The sequence below is a fragment of the Paramormyrops kingsleyae genome, chromosome 6 (genome assembly GCF_048594095.1).
Source record: "Paramormyrops kingsleyae isolate MSU_618 chromosome 6, PKINGS_0.4, whole genome shotgun sequence".
NCBI classification, from domain to species: Eukaryota; Metazoa; Chordata; class Actinopteri; order Osteoglossiformes; family Mormyridae; genus Paramormyrops; species Paramormyrops kingsleyae.
The window spans coordinates 13,279,936-13,301,976 of NC_132802.1; the positions used below are offsets into that span (position 1 = coordinate 13,279,936).

The window sequence follows — 22,041 nt, forward strand, 5'->3', positions numbered from 1 at the left end:
GAGGTTAAAGAGCTATGTGGTGGCTGGGCACCGGGGGTGGACGAGATCCACCCAGAGTACCTGAAGGCTCTGGATGTTGTGGGGCTGTCATGGCTGACACGCCTTCTCAACAACACGTGGAGGTCAGGGAAGGTGCCGTTGGTTTGGCAGACTGGGGTGGTGGTCCCCTTATTTAAGAAAGGGGACCAGAGGGTGTGTTCCAATTACAGGGGGATCACACTTCTCAGCCTGGGAAAGTCTATTCCGGGGTACTGGAGAGGAGGGTGAGATCGATAGTTGAATCTCGGATTCAGGAGGAACAACGCGGTTTTCGTCCTGGCCGTGGAACACTGGACCTGCTTTATACCCTTGCAAGGGTACTGGAGGGGGCCTGGGAGTTTGCTTATCCAGTCTACATGTGTTTTGTGGATTTGGAGAAGGCTTACGACCGGGTTCCCCGAGGTGCTCTGTGGGGGGGGTCCTTTGGGAGTATGGGGTCCGGGATCCACTGTTGTGGGCGATTCTGTCCCTGTATGAACGGAGCAGAAGCTTGGTCCGCATTGGACGTGTTCCCAGTGCGGGTTGGGCTCTGCCAGGGCTGCCCTTTGTCATCGGTCTTGTTTATAATATTTATCGACAGGATTTCTAGGCGCAGCCAGGGTGTTCAGGGTGTCCAGTTTGGTGGCCTCAGGATTGCCTCACTGCTTTTTGCGGACGATGTCGTCCTGTTGGCTTCATCTGCTGGGGATCGCCAATGTGCTCTGGGGCGGTTCGCGGCTGAGTGCGAAGCAGCGAGGATGAGGATTAGCACCTCCAAGTCCGAGACCATGGTTCTCAGCCAGAAATGGGTGGATTTCCCTCTTCAGGTCAGGGAAGAGGTACTGCCTCAAGTGGAGGAGTTCAAGTATCTCAGGGTCTTGTTCACTAGTGAGGGTAGGCGAGATCGGGAGCTGGACAGACGAATCAGAGCGGCGTCTACAGTTTTGCAAGCACTTAACCGGTTCATCGTGGCTAAGAAAGAACTGAGCCAGAAAGCAAAGCTTTCGATCTATTGGTCCATCTTTGTCCCTACCCTCACCTATGGTCATGAGCTATGGGTAATGACCAAAAGAATGAGATCGCGAATACAGGCGGCTGAAATGAAGTTTCTCCGCAGGGTGTCTGGGCTCTCCCTTAGAGATAGGGTGAGAAGTTTGGATATCCGGGAGGGTCTCAGAGTAGAACCGCTGCTTCTTCACGTCGAAAGGAGCCAGTTGAGGTGGTTTGGACATCTGGTGCGGATGCCTCCTGGGCGGCTACCCGGAGAGGTTTTCCGTGCCTGTCCTACAGGGAGGAGGCCCCGGGGCAGACCCAGGACTCGCTGGAGGGATTAAATCTCTCAGCTGGCCTGGGAACGCCTCTGCGTCCTCCCCGAGGAACTGGTAGAGGTAGCTGGGGAGAGGGAGCTCTGGGTATCTCTCCTGAAGCTGGGGGTAGCAGCTCCTGAAGCTGCTATTATTCTTCAAATAGGGGGTGCAGGCTAAGTGGTGTGGACACTTCTTCTACTACATAAACAGCAAACATTGAAACACCACTGGTTTTTAAATTATATATGTAAAAACAGGAATTACAGTGTGAATCAATTGAGAAAAACTGATTTTTAATCATTTAGACCAAATTTTTATCAACTTTAATTCAATTTAAAAACGTAATTTTAAGATCAATGAAGTTGAATCTACAGGATTGCTGCTCGATGCCTTGAGTAAATGAATGAATCGTTACACCACTAAGGCATACATTTTAAAAATTATAAATTATGCAGACATAAACAATTACATTTATTTTAACTACTAATTAACTACTACACATTCAGATACACCCATAAAAGGTCATGCAATATGTCTTCTCACACACAGAAACTGAAATACATCTGACAGCCATAGCAATTGGGCAAGCATCCATTAAGAGGAAAAAAAATAACAGTATTTAACAAGCTTTCTATTTTTCTGATTGTCACCTAGCAAAATGGCCTACATTATGGCTAATGGAAAACAACAAACCCATTCTCCCAACTGTGGCAAATGAGATAAAGAGTCAAGATTCTCGAGTAGAAATTAGAAATCACTCATCAATCAATATTAGTACCTGTGTCCTATCTCTCATTACTGCCACATGGACATGCGGCATGTCAGTGGGTACTACAGAGAGATACACCGACACGAACCTGTAATGAACTCAGAGGGCCTGGTAATGATGTGGGGAAGCTGGCACAAATGATCAGTCACAAGAATCACCACACCCAAGTGCACTCCGAATGGAGCCTTCTCCATTCTTCTCCATTCAACAGAAGCAGCTAAGAAGTAGTCAAGGAATCCCAGCGGCCCAGGAGGATCCAGTTATTTCAGCCTGATACAGGTGGCTCCCGTGTACTAACCGTGCTGTCATGGAAGACATGAATACAGAAAGTAAATCCAACAGAGCACCGTATCGACTACCCAATTAACAGAATTACACTGATGAACCTTTTCAAACCTTTCCGGACAACACTTAAGAACAAAACAATAAAAAGCACAATTTCGGACAGCACTAAATAGCAGACCATACCAAACAGCGGGTTGTGCAGGAACAGGAGGGAGCAATATTACTGTCTAAAATTATTTTCGCAACCTGAAACAGAGCATTTCTCTTATTAGACAACACAGCTGGTGCACTAATACTGTTATCGAGCAAGCAAAAAATGGAATAAAGACTGTAACTGTAAGTGTATGGAGTAGGGCTGGGTGATATCTTAAAAAAAAAATACAATCTTCTAATTTTAAAATATTGAGATAATATTGTCGTACAACCCACCCAAATATTTGCTGTATATCAACAGTCATACCTCATTTATTAGTTTCTATTCTCTATTTATTTATAATTTTTTTTAGATTCCACCAGAACATGCAAACATGATTGGATCCCTGACATTAAAACTCGTGAAGCGAGGGGTGGTGGTTCCCCCATAATAAAATATGAAGCAATGCAAATTCAACCTGATTGAGACTTAGGGCAAGAAACCAAAATTACTATGCTTAGACTAATAAAAAGTAGATGGTTGCACAGCACAATGGATAGGCTTTTAAAACTAATTAATAGCCTAGCCTAATTCATCTAAAACTGTCGATGCTCCTTGATTTTTTTATCTAAGGTTTTGGCTGTAGCCTGTGAAGACGGCTCCCTCCCATAAATGTAAGGAGCTGCTCATAACTAGCCTCTCAGCAATTTCTTCATCTTGAAAGGGAATTAACAATAAACACTTGTCTTTTTCCATCTACATAAGTTGGGAAGCTTGACATTCCCAACAAGAAGCTGCTCTTGAACGTATGACATTCTATTTGCTTACTAGGGCTGGGCGATATGGCCAAAAGTGTCATTGCAATAAAATTGTTCATATCTTTAATGATAATAATGATAATTATCACGATAAATGTCAAATCATTATTTCTTTCCAGTTAAATGGCTTTTTGCTCCTGAGTGAAAGTTGAAGATACCAGATGGTTAATTGTGGTTTTAAACTATTCTACATCATCAGAATGCGACAGACACTTGCCAAACAGCATTTCACAGGTAGAAGTTGAACAGGGTATTTCAGTCAGTGCTGAAAAAATGCCATTGCTCGATTTCTTCCTAGTGTTTCTTTATATCTCTGTGGATTACTACTGTGTGGATTTCTCATGCACTGAATTTTATGGTGGACTTTCATTTTGGATTTTGCTGGATTATCCCTTATTTGACAGGTTGCTTTGGACTTAGCTGCTCTCCCAGTGAGTTGCCCTATTGTTTTGACTGTGTTATCTTTCCTCTGCCTGCCCCTTTGCATTCTTATTTGTTCAATAAATCCCCGTTTTGTGTTTCTGCGGCTGTGTCGGTGCTCGAGCTTCATTGCCGGTCATGGCAAGCAGTCACAGAGAAAGTGATGTCATTTGACTTTGATGCAAAACGTGTCGCTGGCAACATGCTGGGTGTAATTATATCGAACTTTTATTGACCATTTGTCATATCGACAGACGAAAATTATATTGAGATAATTATTATCGTTTTATCACCCAGCCCTATTGCTGAGTGGAAGTTGTGACAATATTGAACTGCCCAACTTACAAGAATGATGAACACACTATTACTGCACTATGATAAGTGATGCACTATAGTTTGTTCACCTGGGCAACACTGCACTATAATGGCCATGTTTAAAACGTAGGAAATGAAGACATGAAGGTTGCACTGAAAGCCAAAAAAGTCCTTGTTATTTTGCTTTCTGTACAGTCTAAGCCTACTTCCCCAACAAAGCTAATAATTGCCCATTAGTTACTGTCAATAACTGTCTGATATTGTCAATTACCAATAATATTGTCATATCGCTCAGTTCTAGTATGGAAATAACACAATTATTTCGCCTTAAAACTGTCAGTTCCTTCTCATTCTACATGGAAAGTAGAACTTTTAGAGATTCGGGAAAATCTATTTCTTGAAAGTATGGTTTATTGTATGTACTGTACAATCTTTTGTCTGCAGCTTTCAAGACGTGTCCTAAATTCTACCTCCCCCATTGGTGAGATGTGCCTCCTTGCAACAGTTCTCAAAAGTGATGTTACATGCTGCGTAGCTGCTTGCTAAGCTAGCCCCATCTAACAAGCTAAAGTATTTATAGATCTGTGTATGACCGCGGCTTAACGACAGAATGCATTTGCCTCAGCCTTATAACAAGGTCACAGGGTGTACCTCCAATTCGATTATTAAAATCATTCGGCCCGGGTATGACAGTTACTAGGCAACTGCTGTCTGCTTCCAAGAGTGCCCTTTATTTCTTTGGTCCATCTTCGCCTTTTCAGGTGAAGTCACTTTGCATTTCAAAACAGTGGCAGCCCTAGACAGTCAGATGACAGCTTCAGATTTAATAGAATATTGCTCCAGAATGACCAGTGACAGCAAATGACAGTAGTTTTAACAATATATAAACAGTTATGTTTTTCTTCACAGTGACTAAATATTTAAGGCCAATTACAGTATAAAAAGTCCACTTGACGTTGCATAGAATTCAAAGAAATAATAAATGGTGATATGAACATAGTACAGAATAATGATAATTATATATGTAATCTGATTTTGGGTATGTGGTCACTGAGACCAACTCAATAATATAGGTATTTATCACATTTTTTTGCTACATCTAATAAACTAGTTTTTTTGTTAAAAGACTTGGTGGTGAGACACAGCCTCATTATCAGAGATGACAAAGAACATCCAAAGCCTTGGGTTGTATTGCTAAAACTGGCATGACTTTAATAATATGTATAAACCTCAGAGAACACAAGACGAGAAAAACAAACATTTAAAGTTTGACAGGTGACTGAGAAATTCAGACATTTTCTTTCACAACTAAATGCAAAAACAAATAAAAACAAACAACAAAAAAAGAATAGCACTCCAAAACATCCGGAGATATTTTTCTTTCATAATACATGCAAAAAACTATGGTCTGTTTTAGTATTCATACCCCCCCCCCTACTAGTAGTGGAGGTGACCTTGCATGCATCTGTTGTTTTGAATAAAGCAAATGTTCCGGCGGAATAAAAATGTACAAAAGCTCACTTTAATCTCCAATTCTTAGTTAAACCAAAAAGTAAGAAGCAGCTCCTCGAAACTGGTTGGATTAACCATGGCCAAAAATGTTATTGCTATCAATTCATAAGGCCTGACTGTCACACCCTTAAGGCGACCTGATATCAATATGCACCATTCTGTTCTGCTAAATACAATATTAAAAAATAAAATGCATTTCTATGATTGGCTGGCATGAAAGGAAAAAGGGGTTTAACCGAAGTATATTTTCAGCTATAACTAACAAGGATGCAGCTTTCTAACACTCAGTAAGTGCATATTGCATAAAAATAAGCAAACTAAATAAATTAGCATTTTCTCAATGAGTAATTATGATCCCATAAAGTCACTATCGTCTGTACACCATAATTTGTATTGCAAATTCAGAAGGAAAGTTTCAAACAGGAAATGGCACATGTTCACTGTCAAAAAAAGTCCTTCCAATTGTAATATAAGAGTTTGTCATTTTTAGAATAAGTAATGAGATGGTTGCGCTATTCATTTGAGCTTTAAGTGCTCTGCTCTAATTATATTTTTATGATTATTATTTCCAAGACTTGCAGTCTAGCATTTCATACCTCACTAAAACAATTTCAGTTCAAGAGAAGCATAAAACTATCCCAGCACACAGTCTATTGTCTGTAGCCTTTGGGCAGGTAAGGTCATGTTGGGGAGCATACACTGGTACAGGGCGTTGCTGCACCCACCACAAAACGAAACACCTTGGGATCCCAGTTGGCGACCCCCCCAGACCGACATGCGGTCCAGTCCCACCCTCCGGAAATGGCCGTCTACTGCAGCCACGTGTTACGTGGGCGTCCCCTAAGCCCGCTCCAGCTGCCTGGGTCCTCAGCAATGAGGATCCTGTGAGCCGGATCACCCTCAGGGAATTACGCTACATGGCTGTCGTGCCAGGTTTTTAGCAGGTTTTTATTAAATCCATACAAGAATAAAAGCTTACTAAATATGCCCACTTTTTAAATGATACATATGCATGTTGCAAAAGTGTACTACAATTACAATCCACTATTTTTGGAGGGGTGAAAAGTAATGGAAGACAAACATGGAGAAGAGTAATGGGGCCTACATTCCTATTAGTCAAAGATTCCTTAATGAGATCCGAAGATGTCTACAGTATGACTACTTTCAATACCATAAACACTGATTTAAACACCTACTAACAAACATAAGAATCTGACGAAGCAGGGAGTGCTTCTGCCACATTACGCAATTAGGCAGCAGCATGCGGTGTCTTACATTTGACTTGACACATTATACCGCATGTGTTGATAAGAATTAAATTCATCCCAGGCAGGGGAACACAGTGGAAAAATTTGGTCAAACTGTCAGGAAAATAAGCAACCGGACCGAGGTGCAAATTTATAAATGTGCTGCTTGAATGATTCTGTATATAATAAACTCAATATGAGATTACTAGTTTACAGACAGATTTCTCATACAAATGGCAGCATACGAATGTCTGTCCAATGTAGGCGCGCAGTTAGCACCAGGGACGGATGGGACGGGCCCCCTTCAGAATCAGAGTGACCTCGATCCGTCCCCCCCACTTACAGGACAAAAAAACAGCATCTGCTGTCTTCGCATAAGGAAAAAATATCCTTGGTCCCCCCCAATTCAAAAATCCTATCTGTACCACTGGTCCAATGGTGAAGCAAGTACAAAGGACACACTATAAGGTCTGAATTGAAATTTATGCAATGATGCATTGCTGGATCACGCCAGAACAGTTCCAGTCCACAATCCATAGAGTATTCAGGACCTTTGATGTACACGCGACTAATGCGTTCCTGAAAAACCTCACTTTCACTAAAATCGTATGTTAAAATACACATATTCAATGGGAATAATAGGATTAGGGGAATGCGACTCCATAACTTAGTTACTTACACCAAATGAAATGAATTAAATGATAAAAACAGTGATACCATTTGGTTATATCATAAACTATTCCTCTCATGAATTGCCAGCTTCAATTGAACAAGCCGAACTTGTTAACTTTTCAATTGCCAAGAGTTGGGAGGAGTGATGGCCAAAGCAACGCTTCATGAACCATTGGCTGCATTTTCTGACCCCACTAGATGGCGCTCTTGGTTTACTTTCAGCATGCTTTGAGCCCTTTGTTGAACAGAGAGCACCATCAAGTGGGGTCAGAAAATACATGAAGCGTCATTTTAGCTATCATTAGTGGGGAGTATTGAGCCCCAGCCGCCACGTAACTCGGCATGTAACCAGCACATATACAACGGATTGCGGTATGCAGAGGGGCACTGAAGGTAACAGGGCTACAGACAGTCTGTGAAAAGCAAATGTACAGTAGCTGAATTAAAAAACGTTGTTGTGTTTTTATATGATAATGCCAAATATTTAAAGATTTTTAGAACCTAAGACTTTGACTTGTGCAATGCATGAATGTATAAGTTTGATTCTTTTAAATTTGAAAACCAGTTTGATTGATTAACTGAAAAGAACCAGTTCAAAAGAACATCAATATCCTTCGCTTGGATATTTGTTTTTGTGTGCAAGTAATGTTTCCCACTAACACCATGTCGCGTTGCGTAGTGCTTTTCTCCTCAACTGAAAATTGTGCAAATAAAAATGTGATCCCGCGCTGTACATCACTCGTTGTAGCAGGACTGAGTATACTGTCAAACTAGCATCCCATGGAATCCCATCCATCCATCTATCAACTTATCTTGAACAGAGGCACAGTGGAGCTTGGAGGCTATCCCAAGTAGAACAGAGCACAAGAAAAGCAATAATCCTTTCCACTCCTCTGACAATATTTGTCATCGTTCACAAATTTACCACATACACTTTATGTCTTTATTGATTCCTTCTGAATCAGGCCAAGGTAGCAAGTGATGTCTGATTACTGTCCCCTGTTCTTAAGGATAGTCCCTGAAAGCATATGACCAAACGAAACTGAACAGCAGCATGCAGTGAGATGGCCCTAAGCAGCCTATCATTAACAGGGAAATTTCTCAAATTCATCAGCCAGTGCAGCAAAAAGGCCACACAGCTCCATAATTTGTTACTAATGTGTGGGTACCGCAGTATGGCATTTTCAAATTACTGCCAAAAACCTAAATTACCAGCTTATTGATGGTCTACATTAAACAGACACTTATGTTTACAGTTATTTCCTGAGCATCTCAAAATAATTAAAATGTGCCCAATTTATAAAAGATGACAAAAAAAGAAATCAGTGCTGTCTCTTCCTGAAGATGAGTTCAGCATTCTCCAACAGATCTATTTGGTCAGAAAGTTGCCCAAACTTGGGTACATGGAGACACACAGTCTCCCAACTTAGACTCGAGTCAGAACACTTGTGAAGAACAGCCAAGTGTGATAAAGTGTGTTTGGCATGAGATCTGAAACCTTTCAAAAATCCAAAGCATTTTTAATACAGTAATGACTTCATTTCTTTGAAAGCCCTTTGAGCTAATTTCATTAAGCATTTACAGAAGAAAACAATTAGTATGGTAATTACGAAAACTGACATTCTTGCAGATTACTAATGTTATTATTACCATTATGATTCTCTTGTATTTTACTTTTCTTTTATAATTTTGATTCTAACACATCACAATGCAAAGTGCTACATGCCCAACAAATTCCACTGAGCTTCTTAAACCTGTGACATCGACATCACGCTCAAGCCAGGGGTTTGATTCGATTCCTGACCTGGGATCCATTTTCTCGTGAATGCAGAATGCAGCTCTCACAAATGCTTGTTCTGACCCACCTTGCAATCTTAGCCATTTCCTGTTATATTCTTTAACAGTCCCCAGCAGCCAAGATAATGTGGAACTCCCCCTTTGTTTACCTGGGCTTCCTCCAGCTTTCACAGTCTGTTCAGGTGACTTCAAATGCCCTTGCTGTGGGACTGTGTGAGTGTCCTACAATGGTCTGTTGCTCCATTCCCTGCCTCACTCCCTGTTTTCTGCAGATTATGGATTCCTGGTACCCTAATTGGCTAAGAACAGCTAGCTATATGTATGCATGCATGAATGAATTATACTGTATATTCTTTGGAATTCACACAACTGCATGTGTGGTTCCTAAGCATTCTGAAACAGCCAAGTGGGAGCAGCCGGGCTAAGAACCAATACCTGAGCCCACAACTTGTACACCATCACCCCCACTGCACCCCCACAAATACAGACACCTTCATTATGGCAACACCGAAAGTGTATTCAGGGAGCTGCTGCCCCAACAACTCCTGGTTTCTGTTTCTGGGGGCTGCCAACTAGGAGTGAAAACTACTTTTAAGTAACAGTATTGAGCTCGAGAGGGTGGATACAAAAAGGGTCTACAGCTGAGAAACAATCAAGGTAAAGTGCAGTGGCTTCCACAACTTCGACCCCCCCCCAGAAGACTACCTTAATAAGAATAACCCCATACACCCATTCCTAGAATAAACAATATATCCTCTGTTCACATCCCAAGCTCTGCCAGGGTTCATAATGCAAGACATAGTGTGTTACGGCAATAGTTAAAAGCACTGGACTGATCAAGGGATAACCGTCTACAAGAAATGACACGCTCTTCTGTGGGCTCAATACCGAGCGCAGGAAGTGGATCGATATTGCAGCACATTAGGCCCATAATGCACCATCTGAGCCTCGCGCTCCTATTCTGTAAAACACAAAACAAGTCCTGCTGCCTGACACAGTTGTCTCACGGGGAGGGGGGGGGGGGGGGGGGGGGAGGGTTGGGGGGCGTGACTGTGGCATCGGAGCTGAGTAATTTGGAGTCTGTATTAAAGCAATCCTTCAAAGAGTATGCCAAGGCTAAGGGATGTATGGGAAATGCCAATTTGCAGGCATTGACCAACATATGATTCATGTGTGAGAGAATCAAACCCCCCCCCCCCCCACACACACACACACACACACACACACACACACACTTGTAATTCGCTCCATTCAGCCTCTGCATAAAACACTTTTGACTCATTTTACATAACGTGTAGTGATGGCACAGTGAAAGCTGGAAATTGCATTAGAAGAAAGTCGATAGTTATTTAATTAAATGACACTGAGAGAACAACACAGGAAGGGGGGAAAATTGCCGTGTGCTGAAAGGAAGGGTGGAGGGAGATCTGCACAGGTGGGACGCTGGTGCTGGGATGTTGCTTTTCTGAAAGATGTGAGGTATGAACCCAGCTAGCAAATCACAGCTTCTGTGCATCCAGACCACGCCTCCATCTAGAAGCTGAGCATTATGTGCCAAACACAGTTCTCTGACTTGTATTGCAGAGACAGCACCCTGTGAAAAAAGCTCTCCTTTTTACAGTTTTTCGTCTGATGAAGAAGTGTTCAAATAAACTCACAGATCATTTAAAGAAGCACACAGTCTGAAAGTTAAAATCCTATATATAGGGGAATAGAGGTGTTCAGACTTGGCTACAAAAGAACCACAATCCAGGTTAGTTCATACATCACCCTGAATTAACCCTGTTTCCAGAGTGATGGACACCTGTGTGAACGTGAATGCTAGAGATATACATTAATTAATTGATTAGCCCAGTTTTGATTTTAATTCCCTTTTTCACAACAATACCACTATCTGGACCATATCACAAAGATGTGACACATTCTAGACACATGACGCCAGAATAGCCCCAGAACATTTGATTCATATAAATATTGTATGTTACAACCTGTTTTAATTATCACAAATGATCAATGTATTCCAGGCTCCTAGAAAGGCAAGTCTGACTGATTTGTAAGACAACCTGCTTTGGGGTCCTCCAGGAGTTCTGCCCATAAATTATACACAGACTTACCCGATTCTGCCTCATTGATCTATTGCACTGTAGCCAACCACCTGCCTACTTTAACATATTGCCAAAACACCATAGTAATCACAATTTTTATTCAAATAAAAAAATATCTCGTCAATATTTTGAAATCATATATGCCACCTACCAGGAATATTAAAAGGTTTACTTGGCAGTAATATATGAATAAGGCTTTTAATTTGCTACCAAAAAAGATCAGATTTAGGAGGCAGACTATGAAGCTACTGTATTTGAGTTTCTCAGAAAGGTTACACTAAATACTCCTCTTGGGGAGCCGGGAATCCAATCTATCCAGATCATACTTCAGTTATTTACTATCAAAACAATGCAATAACATATTATAATATGACATAATATAGGTGTCATTAAGACACCATCTAAGGATGCATCAGAAGTAGTTCAGCATTCTTCAGGGCCAACTCCTACCATTGTCCTCAATGGTGCTAAGACATTAAATCATCTTTTATCAATCGTTAGCAAGCTAGCATTAAGGAACCTGGTAACGTCACACATTACGACTACATCGCTGCTTCATCCACACTGGGCAAGCACGAACCGCTCCCAAAACAAAATAGCTGAAAACATTTTCAAAGAAAAATCCAACTTGCCAGGTAGTTTGCCGCAGTCAGACCCGGGTATGTAAGATCAAAACGGGTGACCAGTGAGGGCTGCGGGTAAGAAACAAGAAACACCGTCACCAGCAAGTACTGTATACTTGGATATGAAGGAGAGATGGTATAAGGGAGAATGATGAAATTCCAGTCATACTGCATGCGCCACAGTGGCGGGTTTAGAGGAAGAGAGGGGGGGTTGAGGGCAGGGCTGGATGGGGATGTAAAGGAAAAGTCTTACTTCCTGCATTGCACAGATGAGGAAGAGCCTCTGTGAACAGCCTTAAGGACAAAAGCAATTCTGAGATCACCACAGGGACAGAACTAACATTGCTGTGGAGTCTAGTTCTCCTGCACAACTACCGATGCTGGAAACGGTGTGAGCCCTTTACCCCAAGTGTAGTGAGGAAATGAATGCTGTGGCCATCGTGCTTTTTTTCTGCTAACGGCTTCACTGGGTTCCAGACTGTTGACAGTGTTAGTAAATTCACACACAGCGCAGTTTCTTTTTTTTTGTTTTTAATTTTTTATTTTTAAATGAGCAGGTGGCATAGCTGGTGCAGTCAAAAATTGTAGATGCCAAAAATTCATGAGGAATAAAGTAACAGGGGTCCGTTGCACAAAACACCTTAACTTTAAGATTTTCCTTAAAGTCGAAGTTAAGGTTCCCTTAAAATATAGTTGGTTGCACAAAACACCCAAGGTTAAGTCTTCTCCTTAAAGGTTTGCTTAAAATGTTCACTTAAGTATTTAGGTTTTTCCTTGGTGTTAAACTTAAGGAATCCCTTAAAGTTGCCCTAATGATTGCACAAAAGACCATAACAACCAAAGTAAGGGGGAAAAAACACAAGGTACTTCTTACTGTATCTTAACCGCAACACGGCCGAGTTCATGGCAATAAATGAAAATGAACGCATCCCGAGAACTGTGCTCTGCGGCTGAGAACACCCAGTGAATACGATTAATGATGAGCAATTGATTTTACCTGAATGACAGTCAATTTATGATTTTATTTATATGGCCCGCAACATATGTTCATAATTCATCATTAAATCTAGCCAGCAGATCAATATTTCAGTTTCACAGAATAAAAAACGTCACGTTATCCTGCTAAATAACACTGGCAAATTTCACCGCCAGCACCAGCAGCATTAGATAGTATATCCGTTAGAGATAAATTTTTTTTCATTGTGGTAATATGGAAACATGCAAAAATGCATTTAATGTGACTGAGACACAACAATAATCCTATCAGTTCAATTTTATCTGCAGTACTTCTCGTTTCTCAGTACTTCCGCATGTCTTCCAATTGAGCACCGGTACTTGTTGTCAACCATTCAGCAAAGTTCATTGTCATATGCCCCACTCAGTAGATCTTAGTTGAGCAAAAAGTACCTACTCATTGTGAACACCCATAAATAAATCCCTCACGTAAGGAGAAATTAAACCTTAAGACATACTTAAGAGGACAACATAAGCTGTTTTGTGCAACCGGCCCCAGGCTCCACACCACACAGACCAAACACATGGTTAAAAAGTTTTCTTGAGCAAAGACACTTGTGAAATTACACATCTTGGGTTTAATGGTGCCATAATTTTATATTCATCTCTAAGATAAAGTCTACATGGTATCACCTTACTTGACGAGGCACAAATACTTAGTAATAACTCAGTTACTACTGAAGTACACATCATGAACAGATCATGAACAAATGTAGTTGCCACTTGACGTAAAAGATTCGTCAGTTCATTAATGGAGAACAAACAAGAGATTAGTATTTCATTTGTGTTATTCCTTCAGTAGTTCATAGAAGTTTACAGAATTAATTAGATGTGGTAACAAATATAGTAATTGCTTGAGATAAAACATGTGTCACGGTTCATTAATGATGAATAAACCTGAGATTAGTATGTAACTAAGACTTAGTTTGTGGTGAATTAATACATAAGTAATAACATACTATATTATTTGTGCCCCGTCCAGTTTAGTCTTACCGAAGACATTACAGACGAAATGATTCAGCAACTGCTATAATGCTCATTTTGCGTGCATTTTCAGTTGCGTTTTTTCATGTGCTGCTACCTAGAGAGACACAAATGAAGCTACCATTAGCATTAATTTTAGCCAAATCATCGTATTTTCGCGTAGCGTGTAGCTGAGTGCGTGAGGCAGATGGCTGTTCTGCTGGCGAGAGCATACGCGCGCGTGCTTTTTATGTGCGCAAGTTTTGATACTAACTAAACGCCGTGCACTATAATTCGGCTTCTTTCGGTTTCATTTGGCGGCTAAAAATTGGCTTTGGTGGGTAGTGAAAGTTTGGGCTACTTTCGGGTATATCGAGCGGGTTTTAATTTTTATAGAAATCAATGGGGGTGAGTTTTTCACTGGAATTCGCAGATATTCTCATTAATCTCGTGGACCTCGTAAAAGGAAATTGTTAAAACAGTGAGAAATAGACTATTATAAATCATGTCAATATGGGGGAAAGTACAAGAAGCAGCACCGAAAGGAATGGGAAACAGACCCAGAACTAAAAATATGGATCGTCCCTGTCGCCAATTATGTGTGTGTGAATATTGTAGTAGGTATATCGAAGTTCAGCTCAATGACTTAAAAGCGCGTGCCACAAATAACACGTGTCTCGCTACATCAGGGTAGCCAACTATCACACATCTGGCGTGACACTTTAAAACACTCACGCTCACGCAAGAAATCTTACACACATCTATTTTGTTGCATTATAGACCTAACATCAGCTACGTCAAAAGCGTTGGATAGTTTTCAAACCAGCAGAGGGTTTACAAAGTATTATATACATGTATAAATCGGTGTGCAGACTGGTTTCGAATTTAAAATCTCACGCCGGCCAGCTAACTAAAGCTGGAAACCCCGCTACATGCCTAGTGTAAAGTCGTTTACAGCACCGCCATCTAGACGGAGATCATACATCAATTAATGTAGTACGCATCCCCCATTTTTATAAACTGCGCTCATCTGATATACAGTGGTACCTCTGAACTAGAACTTAATCCGTTCAGAACGGATCGAATCCTAAAAAGTTCGAGTTCTGATCGAATTTTCCCCATAAGAAATAATGGAAAACCAATTAATTGGTTTCCGCCCGCAAAAAATTACACCGAAATATGTTTTTTTTTTTTTTTTAACATTTAAACACAAAATGAACCGGACAAAACACGGAAAGCATATACTGTACTAAACACATCTAAGCACATTTATCAAAACAGTAATTTTTAAAGTAAGAAAATAGATGTATCCAAACAATGTGTCCTGCCCCGATCGTCCGCGGCTTCCGTGTGCCACGCCCCCTCGTTAAGCCCGTGTGGAATCCCAGTGTGATCAGATGTTTCTGGTTGTTGTCATTAGTCCTCTGTATTTCTTCCGCGTTTCAGTTTGTTTTCCCAGTCCGGTCATTGTATTGTCCGTCTGCATTTTGCCTGTCTTACCTGTAATTAAACCGGGTACCCTGACGTCTGCGCCTTTGTCTCTGCTCTGTCCTGCTGGGCATGACAATATTATTATAATTAAATGTATTAATGGTTTATTATTAATACTAAAATAATTAATAAGAAATCTTCATTTTTAAATGTATTTTATTATATAATAATTATTACTGTTACGGTCTATCATTGTCTAAATGTATTTTTACTGTCTAAATACATGTATTCAGCTAGTGTAAACATGCACGATGCTATCACAGCGAATGCCAGGCTGAGACTGAAGCGTTACCCTTTGTTTCCGCTGACAGATGTGCTGCGTGACTCATTTCCCCGCGCGTACAAGTTATCTTAGGTCGGCGTTCACGGTTTGACTTCTGAGATTCAGATCGAGTTCTAGGTAAAAAAAAAATATAATTCCGAACTGGTTGGTTCGACTTTTAAGAAATTCGAGTTCTAATGAGTTCGAGAACTGAGGTACCACTGTATTACAAAATGGGGTAGGTGAACAGGACGCACAGCTGTGATCAAATCTGTTTTAGTTGGTTGGGCAGATTTTTGTCGGAGTGCGCGGGTTTTAGACGTCATTGGGCTGTAAATTCTCATCTCAGTCTGGCAACACTGGTTGCGTACTGACAGGTTCACAATGCAGACAGCAGCTGTAGCTCTGGCCGGAGCGCAGACGTCACCGCCATGACCCGGTGCAGAAAAGTAGTTGGCTTAATACATAGAGAAATCATTTGTGGGCCATATAGTTCTTAGAAAGGATGTATGTGGAATTATGCATCTTATGTGCAGTATATCAAATACAATACATGACGAGACCTTCAAGGGCGTAGATTTAGGTATGGACGATAGGGAGATGTCCCCGTCTGTATTGTGGGAGTACCGTGTGTTTTTATCGGGGCGGGGGGTTCAGAGATGATTTGTTCCCTACCATTGCGGAAGCCAAACCCTAACTCTTGTATTAATATATTTGTATGCACCATTGAGTTTATAATCTTAAGATTAGTCTACCACAGAAATTAGTCAATGAAAATACAACTTTTAGGGTTTTAAGGTTTTTTTAGCCCATCTCACTAAAATTACATAAATTCTAATATAGCCAGCAATTACTCTTATTATTAAATACCTCCAGTTAACTAAATGGAAATAAGGAAGTGCCTGTCTTTATGTGTAGGTGCAGGTATGCATATGCATAGCAGAACATAAAAAGCAATCTTAATGAAACAGTTTATTATCATTAAAGAGCAAACAGATGGACTGGGTTTTGAACTTATAGAAATATGCAGAGAAACAGAATCTGAACTGACTGATCAACCCGAAACGTTACATTAAACATTAAAGTAGCAAAAAAATCTAATCATAATGAATATATAAACACCAGACCAGCTGTTTCAATGATATAAAATATCACTGGTTGATGGATATGAAAAACAAGTGTACAATTTTAAAGCCAAAAACGTAATATTATAATTCCAGAAAACGCTTTCCCTTTTGGTAAAGGGCAGAGAAATATTAATGCCACTTTAGCAAAGCAATAAAATCTTGGCTGTCTGTCAAAGCATTCTACTGAATGAATTTGTCCTGAATAAATTACAGGCATTATACTGGCTTATAAATTCATATATATTTATATATTTTTAATATAAAAATTCAGTATATAGAAAAACATCTTAATTTTTTCCAAAATACAGTAAACATTGTTGTTGCTCTTTTTCAGATATGGAATAATTAATGTTTAATTTATGTGAAAATCTGACTTTTTTTACTGAATAAACTATTTTTCACTTTAAACCTATAATCCCACTTCCAGCTTTTTCAATGCTTCATCTCTGGCGTCCATCTTTGACCACTAGTCTTTGCCAACAGGTGTCTCCCAAGCAGCAGTACTTGGTTTGTAGCTGATCATTATCTCTTGTCACCCTGGAATAGTTTAGGTATGGAATACCCCCACCCTCAATGGAAAAACCTAAATATAATAATGATCCATATAACTGGCATTTGTCAGAAGGGGACATCATACCTTTTTCTCAGCAGCTGCTCTCGAGATATATTTTCCCATGAGCCCTTGCCTGGCAGCTCGCTAACAGCAGTGACCCATCCGAACCACCCCATGCCCTGTGGCTCAGTGGGCCTTCCTGCTAACTCTTCCTGCTAACTCTTCCTGCTAACTCTTCCTCTCCATTCGTTGGCTACCAGCCTACCAAGGTTCTCACCTTACCCGGCAGCATATCGATATCGCTGGCCACCTGTCTGCCGGCGCCCCCTGCAACCCCTTGGCAAAGTCGCAATCCTTGTCATCTGTGATCTCTTAGTAGGTTGACTGAGTCATAGCCAAGCAGGGCAAACATTTACCAGAAAATGTGTATCTGTATCCAAATGTATACATGTAATGTAATTGCAATGTATAAATATGATTTAAAATGATAGAAGACTGCTTTGTAACTCATCTTTTAAAACATTGTTGCTTCTTATAATAATGACCCACAAATCTTATACTGATGACCAGAAAATGCCTACACTTATTTAGGATTTTAACCTTAATAAAATGTCTTAATATAATTTCCTTTGAACTCTTCAATGCAAAAGCAAAACATGTAACAATACAGATCATTGTTTCATTTTCATTATAATTCATTATGTTATGTGGAGGTTTTGTGCGGGCAATTTAGTCAATGTGTGAAAAGACCGCCACCTAGTGCTGGTTTGTTTCATTACAACTGGGAATATCAAGTCATGAGCTGATGGAAACCTTTAGTTATTTCATTACATGAATTTACTAAAATTCTTTCTTGTGTCTGGTGGTTTCAATAAAAGAATAAGGAGAGAACTGTTTAAACAACAAAAAGAGAAAACATGCATATTTGTATGGAAAGAAACTTTTTAATAGCCATGTACCGGCGTGTCTCAATCAGTTTTAATCCTAAATTATGCTTAATAAATATTTATTCAAATATTAAATACCACAGACAAAAAAAATCATGTTGTTTCAAGCTTTCAGACTATCGACACACGGCCCCCTTGAAACTCAGACAAAACACCCTTGTGATCTTGGCTTTGACTAGACGGTCAAATCACAATCACCACAGGGCTGTGTTTCATCATGTGTGTTCAGCTCCAACTAACTAGTTCCAAACATTTTTTCCGCTTTTCCTGCAGTTCTTAAGTTTGTCTTGGGTATAAATTGACCAAACTACCTGTCTCAAGTCAACAGTGGAAGGAAAACAAGCTGAACATAAGGGCACACAACCAAAAACTGTGAACACTTAGGAGTTATTTTCTGTGTGGGGGTGTATATATATATATATATACTGTATATATGTAGAATATCTCAAATGCTGGCTTAGAGGATGTCTGAGAGATACCAACCTCTCTCAAGGACGTACGTCCTGAACACCGTGTACATTTTTATATTTTACTGCCTGGTGCTATTTTCATCTGATATGTTTCTTTAACGAATCTGGTATTTATTTTTTGTTCTTTAAATTTTACTTAGGCTGCTGTGTCTACCTGCAAACTAGTTAAGAGAGGCTTGCTGGAGACTCAAGAGTGGAAGTACAATGGCATTGTGAGAATGAAAGAGATACGAATGGGCAATCCAGTAACATCCTGCACGAGTAGAGGGAGGGGCGCCATGCGACAGTCACACCCCAGGCCACATGCCGCAGGATGACCCCACTGACCTTGAGGGGGGAGATGTGCGAGTGGGACACGTAGCCGTGAACGTTCTCGATCTCCGACAAGTTCTTCTCCGACACATGCACGAGCTCTGGGGCTCGCGCCTCATTGGTCAGCCGGGGGAAGCCATGGTCTTGGGGGGGTGAGTCTTCATCCTGATACCGGTACTGCCCAGGGGATAAAGGGATGTGGGGGGGGGGGGGGGTGGAAGTGGATGGAGGAATACAAAGACAAAGATAGGACTGTGTAAAGGGTCTGCCCCTATAATACAGACAATGTGACAAGTAATGCAGATGGACAATACATACAAAATATAGAAAGTGGTACATTCCATTACATCAGACATGTTTTTTAGTTCGCTGGCACACCATGTGACACCCTGAGTAGGGGACTTGGAGAGGCTTGGATACCCTGGGAGATTCAAGGGGTACAACCCTTTATAGGGGCCTCAAATTCAACCATGGCCCCCCTCTCCACTTGGCACAATACAGAGATTTTTTAGATCAAAAGTATCTAGAGTAGAGGGGGCCCCAAGGTGACATTTTGTCAGGGGGCCCAGAATTTTGAGCTGTGCCCAAGGCCCAGAGGCGGCATCATCAGTAACATCACCCTTAGAACTCTCAACTGCAGCTGCAGCCTCTCCTTCCAGACTCGCCACAATGGAGATCCAAAGAGCGGAGAGAGAGTGAATCCACACACTCCGGATGGAAATGAAGCCAGAAGATGAGCCTTGAAAGCCTGATGGGTGGCACCCCCCTCCCCCCCCCCACCCCATTCAAACCCCTCTTTACACTTCAGCTCTCAGGATGAATGTACATCGCCGCCTGTGACGTGTCCCGGGTTGGAAAAACAGCAGCAAGGGGAAGAAGTGGCAGGAACAAGCTTCTGGCTGTGGGATTTATGGAAGATGAGCGGTGTGGGAGTGGCATGGATGAGGCGGGGATGGCATGGTGGGGGGAAAGCCCCCCCCAGGCTGTCTCACCCAGGGAGCGCTCATCAGGGCCGGATTCATACATGCTGGCGGGGGCTGGGCAGTGTGCGGAGACGCCTGAACCGCAGCCGGCCTGTTCTGTGGACAAGAGAGAGCATCCAGCACAGTGACTATGCGGCGTGGCACCGACACTCCGGTCAGAACCTACACCCCCCTCCCCGAGAGTGAGCCATGACACCCAGTGCAACACAAAGACAGACAGACTAAAACAGGTGCTGCTGCAGAGAAACGGGCACAGACATCCAAAAAAACAAGCATTTAGATGCCACAAGATAGATACAAAAATGACAGACTCAGGATGACAACACAAAAATCACTCACTGTACAATAACAGCAGATTACAGATCAGCAGAACAGTCACACATGACATGGGTCTCCAGGGTCACTGCAGTAAACTGGACCAAACTCTGTTAAAATTAGCAACAACTTACATATATCGATCCATCCGTCCATCCATCCATCCATTCATCCATCCATCCGTCCAATTGCTTATGTATTACACGGACTAGGCAGGGCCTCGACTGCATAAGGCACAAGACAGGGGACACCTTGCATGGGATACTAATCCACTACTGAGCACACAAACCCATGCACGCACACACACACACACACACACACACACACACACCTTTCATAACAGATTATCCAACTCAGGGTGCCTCTAAGCCTGGAGCCTATCCCAGGAAACCCTGGGCACAAGGCAGAGGATCACCCTGGAAGGGATGCCACCGCACCATAGGGCACATACTCACGAACACAATTACACCCTATGGGCCATTTCAGAGACACCAATCTGCGCATTTTTGGACTGCAGGAGGAAACCGGTGTGAACCTGGGGAGAACATGCAAACTCCACAGCAGAGAGTCGCCCACTGTCGTGTGTTAAATCTGAACTGCGGGAGAGGCTTACGGAGCTACATCACTGAACTGCACTAAGGAGTGTTTCATAATCATTGCTGAAGACGGCAATTACCTAAAATGTACATTTAAAAGAATAAATGTAGGGGAATTAACAAACGTGTGAATCACAAAGAACAACTTCAGGCTCAAAATGGCCTTTTGTCACCAAGTAAGACTTGTACTGACTCAAACACTTGATTTAAAAAAGAAATAAATAAAAAAATCAAAAGACCATCGGCTGCCTACTTTATTGGCTGGTTAAGTCCAAGGTGCCACCTCCCACACAGAAAACGCTGTCCCCCTTCTAAATGTCACACCAGCTCTGGAGCTCTAAGCACAATTCCGTTGCCGTATGTCTGTTCTGGTACCTCCAAAGAGGCGTCCGTGCTTCGAGAAACAGGCAGAAATCGCACCTCCTCATCGCAGACATCCGGCCCCATATGTACCGTTTAATTATATGCACGAAAGGTCTGTTCCAATGCACCCGTGACGATGCTCCCTGATTACTCACTGTGTTAATTACAGATGCACAAAAAGGACGCCGCGCTATTTTGGATAATCCCTCACGACGCTCTGCAAAGGCACGAAGGGCTTTGTGGGGGGGGGGGGGTCTATAACATTTTTGATTAGCCCTCCGATGGAAACGTGAAGGTGCAGGGTCACGAGAATCAATATCTTTCTTCCGCCCCCAATGCAAAGTCCAAGAAAAGTACAGAGTTCAGGCTACTTCCAATATTGGAAAGGAAGTTCCCCCAGTGTACCTTGATTTGATGTCATGGGGGATCCCTAAAGGCGCAGGAAATGGCTGATAAATAGCAGCCAACAGAGTCCCACAGCTGAGAACCGATTTCGGCGGTCATGTGACCGCCGGTGTAGTTTACGGAGAATCTGGAGGTTTGAGAAACACTCCAGGTAGAGAGTGAGGAAGCTGCATACCCCACCACAGCCCGAAACAGCCCTGGCAGGTTCCAGAACCTCAA

General features: G+C 41.7%; 1 protein-coding gene across 20 annotated transcripts in view; it reads right to left on the reverse strand.

Annotated features, from left to right (window-relative positions):
• dlg2 (discs, large homolog 2 (Drosophila)) overlaps positions 1 to 22,041 on the reverse strand; it is a 218,191-nt gene that overhangs the window by 110,314 nt on the left and 85,836 nt on the right. For 17 of the 20 annotated variants that reach the window (XR_011992173.1, XM_072713670.1, XM_072713679.1 and 14 more), the window contains 3 exons: positions 20,153 to 20,239; positions 19,176 to 19,337; positions 12,031 to 12,090 (listed from right to left, as the gene is read on the reverse strand). Coding sequence is in view for 19 of the 20 variants with exons in the window: in XM_072713670.1 (XP_072569771.1) it covers positions 12,031 to 12,090; positions 19,176 to 19,337; positions 20,153 to 20,239 (309 nt within the window). In the remaining variant the exon portion in view is untranslated. The remainder of the gene's footprint in view (positions 1 to 12,030; positions 12,091 to 19,175; positions 19,338 to 20,152; positions 20,240 to 22,041) is intronic. The other 3 variants (XM_072713671.1, XM_072713678.1, XM_072713680.1) reach the window with 1 other exon arrangement.